A 9,409-nucleotide genomic window follows, 5' to 3' on the forward strand; every position below is an offset into this window, starting at 1 on the left:
CTCCGACAACTGACACAGAACCCCACCCCGACACCTCACTCAAGATCCGACGCAGGATTCAACCTCGAATTCTGACCCGAGACCCTACACCTAAGTCAGGATCCAACTTCAACCCGGCCACAGACTCAAGAGTTGGGTTTCATGTCCCAGTGATATACTTTTCTTTTTAATTTGTAAAAAAAAAATGACGCAATGTGTCGTTCTGTGTTTTCTTAAAGGCATTGTGCACGCCAATTCTTGCGATTTCTATCTATATATATAGGAGGCCATAACAAACATTCACATACACTTGAATACTCCAATTAGCTTCAAGATGATGCAAGATGTTTGGACTCAGTTGGGTCCATCCATTGCAGCAATGATGTTCACCTGGACCATGTACCAGAACTATTTTCCTCACGAACTTCGTGGTCATATTAGGAGGTATATCGATAAACTTGTGAACTATTTCTATCCTTATATGCACATTACTTTTCACGAACTTGAAACTGATGGGTGGTTTGAGCGGAGCAAAGCTTACGTAGCCATTGAAAGGTACCTTAGCAAGAACTCGACCAAACAAGCTAAGCACCTCAAAGCCAATGCAGTGAAGGATGGTCAATCCCTTGTCCTAACCATGGATGATCATGAGGAGATAACCGATGAATACAAAGGCGAAAAGGTTTGGTGGATTTCGAGTAAAAAAGCAGCCAATAGACAGACAATATCTTTGTATAGGGAGGATGAGAAGAGGTATTTCAAGCTCAAATTTCACAGAAAGAATCGCGAGCTTATCACGGATTCATACTTGAATTATGTATTGGATGAAGCTAAGGCGATATCTGTGAAAGAACGACAGAGAAAGCTGTACACAAACAATAAGGGAGACGGAGGTGGTGGGTATAGCTACAGGGGAAGGAGGATGTGGAGCGGAGTAGTGTTTGAGCATCCATCAACATTTGATACTCTGGCCATGGATCCAAACAAGAAGGAAGAGATTATGGATGATCTCGAAACATTTAGCAAGTCAAAAGACTATTATGCAAAGATTGGCAAGGCGTGGAAGCGTGGTTATCTTCTATATGGTCCTCCAGGAACGGGTAAATCTAGCATGATTGCTGCAATGGCTAATTACTTGCAATATGATGTCTATGATCTTGAGCTCACATCGGTTAAGGACAATACCGAGCTAAGAAAATTGCTGATAGATACTACAGGTAAATCTATTATTGTGATTGAAGACATCGATTGTTCCCTTGACCTTACAGGTCAACGGGAGAATAAGAAGAAGAAGAAAGACGAGGAAGATAAAGAAAAAAATGAGGAAGAAGCCATCAAGGAGAAGATGAAAAAACAAGTAGAGGCGAAAGAAAAAAAAAGTGAGGTAACTTTATCTGGACTTTTGAACTTCATTGATGGTCTATGGTCAGCTATTGGCGGTGAAAGGCTTATCGTCTTCACCACTAACTATGTGGAAAAGCTTGACCCTGCTCTAATTAGGACAGGGAGAATGGATAAACATATTGTCCTATCCTACTGTTGCTTCGAGTCGTTCAAGGTTCTTGCAAATAATTATCTTGATGTCGTTGAATCTGATGTTTACTTTCCTGCGATTCGTCGCTTATTGGAGGAAACTAATATGACTCCTGCTGATGTTGCTGAGAATTTGATGCCCAAGTCTTCAAAGGAAAATGCAGACACTTGCTTGGAGAGATTGATTAAAGCTCTTGAAACTGCAAAAGAGGAAGCAAAATTGAAGGCTGAAGAAGAAGAGAGAGCAAAGGCAGCTGAGAAGGAGAAGGAAGAGAAAGATCATGAGGAAAAGAAAGAATTAACAGCTACTGAAGAAGCCAAGAATGCTGACGGTGTAAACGAAAAAGATAATGGTATTAAGGAAAATGGTGATGTTAGCAAAGGTTGATTAAATACACATATATGAAAGTGTACTTGGGGGGTGTTTTAGCTTTATGTTTCCTACAATTGGCTTTATTATCTGTACTAGTAATAAGTTTATTCTCTGTCTTAGTGGTTCTTGACTTATTAAGCTGGTCTAAGCATGATAACTATGCAAGAGTTTTTCATGTAGTTGGTGAGGTTAATAAGAAGTTATATACACAAGTCTTGGGAATTTACGGTTTTCTTCTTATGCAAAAGTAGGTACACATTCTATTTGATACAGGATCCTGACTCAAGAAGAATGTTTTAAATAGGTGCAAGAACAATGCAGGAGAGATATCTCTCCTAGATGGAATCAGCACGAAATGAAATATAGTATTTTCGCATTCACCGGATAGACAAACATAAATATTTACTTGAATTAAAGGCATATTCACAAAAGAAATGTTGAGAATCACGGATAAAGAGAAGGGAAGTTAGGGAAGCTGTACCTATATCATCAAAAAGTCCTAATGTATCATGCTTCAAAAGTTGTCATGGCCACGGAATAAAGATCAATATCTAACAATAGAGGTCAAAAAGTCCTAAAGTATTATATGCTTCTACAACCACATCGGCTATTCTTGGATTTGTTCTTAGGATATGTTTCAACTGACACTATCAATATATTACCTCAATTCAGGTTCGCTTCTTTGCTGTTGTATGTTCATCAGCAAATTTACATAACATATGATTATTGCTTATGAAAGATTGTCCAAGTTGAGGACATAAACTGGCATTTCGTAGGAAAATCATGCTTGGAGCCAAAGAAACGTCTCAAGAATTGTTCCACCGTTTCTTTATCACTAAGTTTATTCAGGAGATTTCTAAATTGTGATGCAACCAAACCCTATAAGGTCCATGCAACAGGACAACATCAGTAGTACATCTCCATCATTTGGCAATACTGAGAGAAAGTCACAAAAGGCTGCTGCAAAGAAGTCAAAAAGGTGAACAACAAAAAGTTAAATGAAGCAACTTTTTTCTTGCAAAAGTTAACAGACGCGTAGAAAATAAAGCAAAAGTTGACAGACGCGTAGAAAAATGCCTAGAAAATTTACGCGTTAAATTTTCTACGCGTTTTCATCCATTTATAAATAGAGGGCATTCTGCCCTCATTTAAATTATTCAGAAAAATGAGAGTAAAAATACAAAGATAGTTATACACCAAGATAAATATTGTAGTCTTGAGTGTCCTCTTTAGTAGTTGTTTCTTTTACAAGAGAGAAGTGTTAATTGTTGTTTTCTCCTTGTATTTGAGAGTAGTGTACTCCATATTTTAATAGTAAGATCCTTCTACCCCGTGGTTTATGTTTTCACGTAAAATTCTCGTATCCAATTTTATTTTCATATTTATTGTCATATCAAACTTTAGTTGTGGTGCTTCCTCCCCCAACAGTGGTATCAGAGCACTCGGTTATTCTGTCTATTTTATGCGAAGTTACTATTGGTGAATAGTAAATTTTCGTGAATAGTAAAATTCTGTGAATAATACTATTCACGTGAATAGTAAATTTCGGTGACGGTACAGTTTGTCACGATTGTTCGCAAAAATATTCAGAAACGATCTAGAAGGGTGTGAAGTAAATAACAATGTCGAGTACAACAAAGTTTGACGTTGAGAAATTCAATGGGACTAATTTGTTATAGTGAAAAATAAAAATAAGAGCGATATTGAGAAAAGACAATTGTTTAGCTGCAATTGAAGGCAGCCCCACAAACTTTACTGATGACAGCAAGTGGAATAACATAGACAACAACGCAGTTGCTAATCTACACTTGACACTAGCTGATCAAGTATTGTCTAATGTGGCCAAAAAATAGAAGGCGAAGAAAATATGGGATACTCTTATGGAATTTTATGAGGCCAAGTCTTTGCATAATAAAATCTTCTTAAAAAGAAGATTGTATACTCTTCAAATGGCAGAGTCCATGTCGGTTACTGCACATATCAATACTTTGAATATTCTATTTTCGCAAATTACAATTATGGGTTGCAAAATAGAGAGGACTGAATGTGCGGAGCTTCTACTTCAAAGTCTGCTTGAATCGTATGATCAACTCATCATCAACCTTACAAACAATATGGATAGTCTAGTTTTTGATGAAATATCAGCCGCTTTCTTAGAAGAAGAAAATTAATGCAAAAATAAGAAAGACAGACAAGCAAGTTTGTAACAAGCTGAAGCTTTGATGATGGTGAGAGGAAGATCAATGGAATGTGGCCCCAGTAGGATTCACAATCATGGTAGATCTCAATTAAAAAGTAAGAAGAATATCAAGTGTTACAACTGTGGCAAGAAATGTCACTTTAAGAAAGATTGTCGGTTCAAGAAGAAGAATGAACACCCTGAATCATCAAATGCACAAGGGAATATTGCAAGTATCTCGGATGATGGTGATATTTTATGTAGTGAAGCAATATCAAATAATAAAGGAAAAAAATATTTTACTGATGTCTGAATCATGGTCACAAAAGCAAAATGGCACATGACTTCCCGAAGAGAATGGTTCCATCAATTTAATTCTATCTCAAGAGGGGTCTGTATTCATGGAAGACGATCATGCTTTGAATGTTATTGGTATTGAGTCCATCAAAATAAAAATGTATGATGGCACGATACGCACCATCCAGGAGGTACGACATGTAAAAGACTTGAGGAAGAATCTATTATCTTTGGGACAATTAGATGATAATGGATGTTCAAAAGACTCATGGTGGAGTCATAAAAATATCCAAAGGAGCGCTTGTAGTGATGAAAGCAGAAAAACTTGCTGCAAATCTATATGTACTTAAAGGTGAAACACACTAAGAAGGAGAAATATCAGTCGCGTCAACAAGTTCATTTGAAGAATCAATGATGATGTGGCATCGTAAACTTAGCCATATGTCAGAACGAGGTTTGAAGATTCTTGCTGAGCAAAAGCTTCTGCCATGTCTCAAAAAGGTTTCACTATCCTTTTGTGAGCATTGTGTTACCAGTAAGCAAAATAGACTAAAGTTTAGCAATTCCTCTGCTAAAAGCAAGAAAATATTAGATCTTGTCCACTTTGATGTCAGGCAAGCACCGGTGGAGTCTATAGGAGGAGCGAAATATTTCGTGTCATTTATCGACAATTACTCTAGGAGAAGCTGGGTGTATCCAATCAAGAGGAAGACAAATGTTTTTTTAGTTTTCAAAGAATTCAAAGCGTGGGTGAAACTTGAATCTGAGAAAAAAATCAAGTGTTTGAGGACAGATAATGGAGGAGAATACATTGGTGATGAATTTGATAATTTCTATAAACAAGAAGGTATTAAACGACAGTTCATGGTGGCATATACTTCACAAACAAAATGGAGTAGCAGAGCGGATGAATAGAACCTTGTTAAAAAGGACAAGAGCTATGTTGGCAACTGTAGGGTTGGAAAAACCATTTTGGACAGAAGTAGTCAAAACCGCCTGTTATGTGATCAATCGGTCACCATCAACCACAATTGATCTGAAAACGCCAATGGAGATATGGACAGGAAAACTAGCTGATTATTCTCGCTTAGATATATTCAAAAGTCCTGCTTATGTTATGTACAACACCCAAGAAAAATCAAAGTTGGATCCAAAATCTAGGAAATGCATTTTCTTAGGGTATGCTGATAGAGTCAAGGGGTATCGCTTGTGGGATCCCACTGCTCGCAATGTGGTAATCAGCATGGATGTTGTATTGGTTGAAAACAAGATACAAGCAAAAGAAGGTAGCACTTCAAAAGAAAAATCAGAGACTACTACAATTGAAGTTAAAAAAATAGAAGAAGTTCTGAAGCAGCAGAGTACGAAGAACAAGAGCAAGCTGAAATCGAAACTCCAGAAGTCGACGATCAACTAGGAAGAGAAGAAACCCAGCTTGGCACTCAAATTATTCTATAGAGAGTAATATTGCATACTGTCTACTAACAGAAGATGGAGAGCCTTCAACTTTTCACGAGGCTATGAAAGGCCAAGAATTATCTCTGTGGGTGACAGCAATGCAAGAAGAAATTAAAGCTCTTCATAAAAATAAAACATGGGATCTTGTTTAATTACCACAAGGAAGGAAGGCTTTTGGAAACAAATAGATCTACAAGATCAAACTCAATGGTATTGATCAAGTGGAGAAGTATCGTACAAGATTGATGGTGAAAGGATTCGCTCAGAAAAAAGGTATAGACTTCAATGAGATATTTTCTCCGGTGGTTCGACTCACAACAATTCGAGTGGTCCTAGTGATGTGTGCTGCATTTGACTTGTACTTGGACTAGTTAGATGTCAAAACTACATTTCTTTATGGAGAACTTGAAGAAGAAATTTACATGCTCCAACCAAAAGATTTTAAAGAACAGGGAAAAGAGAACTTGGTTTGCAGGTTGAACAAATCTTTGTATGGTCTCAAACAGGTGCCGAGATGTTGGTATAAGAGATTTGATTCCTTCATTATAAGCCTTGGATACAATAGACATAGTTCATATCCTTGTGTTTATTACAAGAGATTTGGTGATGAAGATTTTGTTATTTTACTATTATGTGTTGATGACATGTTGGTAGCAGGCCCCAACAAAGATTTTCTTACAAATTTAAAGGCACATTTGGCTAGAGAGTTTGAAATGAAGGACTTTGGACCAGCAAATAAGATTCTAGGGATGCAAATTGTCACTACTCAGAAACCATTTTTGGCTCCCAAGCGAACCACATAGCCTGATCACACATCCGTTCATTCATTCAATCAGCGGAAGACAAAAAAATAAAGAGAATATTTGGTGGGCAACTCAAAACATCAATCTAACCCAAAGAATAAAGGTCATGGGCCAACAAATCAACTCTACTATTTGTCATTAAAAATAGTTTGACAATAATAATTTAAGAAAAGAAATACTCAATCGACCCTTCACTATCTAGTCTATGAAGCCTCTATCACTACTATCTAATTGGTGCCAATGACATGTTCATGGCTACCTTAAATCAAATGAAAAGGGCTAACTCGACGCAATAATAACATAAGCGGTGTCCTCCGAATGTAGGGGAAGACTCACCAATACGCTGAATGTTAATAGATCCCCAATGATGCTCCTATTGACGATCTCTTAAACCTGTCTCTGCATTATGAAATGATGCATGTCCAAATGGACGTCAGTACATGGAATGTACGAGTATGTAATATGGCAGAATGAAACATACCTCAAGGAAGAATATCATCGGTCCAAATATCTCAAATCAGAAAGATAAGAGAGACTCAAATAAGGCGTCATAAGTCTAAAGTAAGAATACATTTTTAGACAAAGACCAATCACATATCATACAATCCAATCCAATCATACAAAATACAGTTCAATCAAATCGTATATCATCCGATTTAATCCAATCGTATACAATCGGTTCAATCCGATCATATACGATCTGATCCAATCCAATCATATACCCTTACATCATACACTATCCAATCACATATCATATAATCCAATCCATCACACATCACCTAATCCGATCATATAAAATCAACTCAACAATCAACTCAACATAAACTCAATAACTATGCAAATCAAATTATGCAATATTTTACAATTCAACTCAATCATCTACAATCACATTCAAACCAATCATATCAAGCATAATCCATTCAATTGGGAGTTTCTCTAACCGACAACCATCACCATATGAGCGAGTGATAGTACAACAAGCTGACATTGTTGCCACGTCCGTTCATACCTTATCAGGGTATGAACAAATCAACCAATCATGAATCCAATCCAACCAAGTCCTATAATGTCAAGACAATAAAATGGGAAACATCCGACTTTAAAGGTTCCATTCCCTCCAATTCGGTGCTCGATACTCCTCCCAAGACTCAATATGCTCATATCTATCAAGTGAGTAAAATACTCAAAATACTCATTTAGTCTCATTGGACTCTTTCAAATCAACTCATTTAGTCTCATTGGACTCTTTTCAAAACTCAAATCAATCTGGCCTCATTGGACCTTCTTTCAAATCGACTCATCTCAAATCATCAAACTCTTCTCTTTAAATTGATACTATCTCAACTCAATGGATGTAGAAAATATTATATCCATTTAAAATATAATTCCAACTCCTCAACTCTACCTCAAAATAGACATTTTTATGTAAAAAATGTTCAACTCATTTATACTCAAAGTACTCATGTTCAAAATAATTAAAGGACTTTTTAAACTCAACTCATGCATAAACTTTTTTTAAATCATATATGAAACTAATAATTCTTTAGACTCAAAATAGTGTGTAAATAGTTTATGCAAAAAGGTTCACAAATAATTTATTTAAAGCTCCTCCTCAAAAGATCATTTATTTTCAAAATATTCCTAAGACTCCAATCAACTCAAATTATGCACATCACATACCACAAAATCACATTACACTCCAATCCACTTCATCACACAACATCCTCATCAACATAACCTCTCCATTCACATCATCGTCAAATATCATTATTCACATCGTCATCAAACATCATTATCACATCATCACATCATCAAACATTATCATCACATCATTGTCAAATATCATCATCACATCAATCGTCAAACATCTACTCCAAAATCCTTATTTTAGTCCTATGTTCAATTTATGGAAGCAAAAGGATATTCTTAACTATCCAATTCATTCTTTTCATTCCAATCAATACATATATACACAAAACCATCCATCTCAACTCAAGACAAATTATGACCAAAGATATCTCATCTTAGGTTCATGTGAATGAAACATGAATCCATACTCTCAACAAAACTCAACTCAAGAATATCGTCAACATCTATAAATCTATATACAAAGATACATTTGTAGTCAATAATATGAAAGATAACTATTTAGTAACTCAAGTCATTAAAATCATCAATCAACCAATAGTATCTAAAAATATTTTATAGTTTAGGAAAACTTTCAAGAAAACCTTCTTAGAAGGTTTAACTCTTTCACAACTCCTATCCAACACATCTATGGGCATATGAAAGAACTCAATCCATATTTTAGGTTAGCCTTACATACCTCGCTTGAAGATTGTTATATCCCATATTTTTTTTAATTTTCACAATAGGACATTTTTGGGATAACGATAACAAGTCAAGGGCAAGGCTATGTTTGATTTTGTTGGGTACATAATTCTTATGACTAAATTGGGATGTGAAAATATTGGAAAAGTTTAAAGGTAAAATTGGAATTTCACATGTGGAAATACTATAAAAGATTAAGGACAAAATTGGAATTTCACATGTGGAAATACCATAAAAGATTAAGGACAAAATTGGAATTTCACATGTGGAAATACCATAAAAGGTTAAGGACAAAATTGGAATTTTACATGTGGAAATACTATAAACGGCTAAGGGCAAAATTGGAATTTCAACTTGGGAATATTAGAAAAGGTTAGGGGCAAATTGATAATTTCACATGGGAGCCTTTAAGTCATCTAAATCCTAGAGATTTCTAGACATTTTGAGAGAGTTGGA

At 35.8% G+C, this 9,409-nt stretch overlaps 1 protein-coding gene across 1 annotated transcript; it reads left to right on the forward strand.

The window, feature by feature from the left end:
• The first annotated feature begins 240 nt into the window (after window positions 1-240).
• LOC129880181 (AAA-ATPase At3g28580-like) lies at window positions 241-2,107 on the forward strand. Its single transcript, XM_055954112.1, has one exon. The coding sequence runs from the start codon at window positions 314-316 to the stop codon at window positions 1,898-1,900; it is 1,587 nt and encodes a 528-aa protein (XP_055810087.1). The 5' UTR covers window positions 241-313; the 3' UTR covers window positions 1,901-2,107.
• The last annotated feature ends 7,302 nt before the right edge of the window (window positions 2,108-9,409 follow it).

This window comes from Solanum dulcamara, chromosome 2 (genome assembly GCF_947179165.1).
Source record: "Solanum dulcamara chromosome 2, daSolDulc1.2, whole genome shotgun sequence".
NCBI classification, from domain to species: Eukaryota; Viridiplantae; Streptophyta; class Magnoliopsida; order Solanales; family Solanaceae; genus Solanum; species Solanum dulcamara.

Coding starts and splice junctions, on each gene's coding strand:
- LOC129880181 (XM_055954112.1), top strand. CDS start 314: ATGATGCAAGATGTTTGGACTCAGTTGGGTCCATCCATTGCAGCAATG.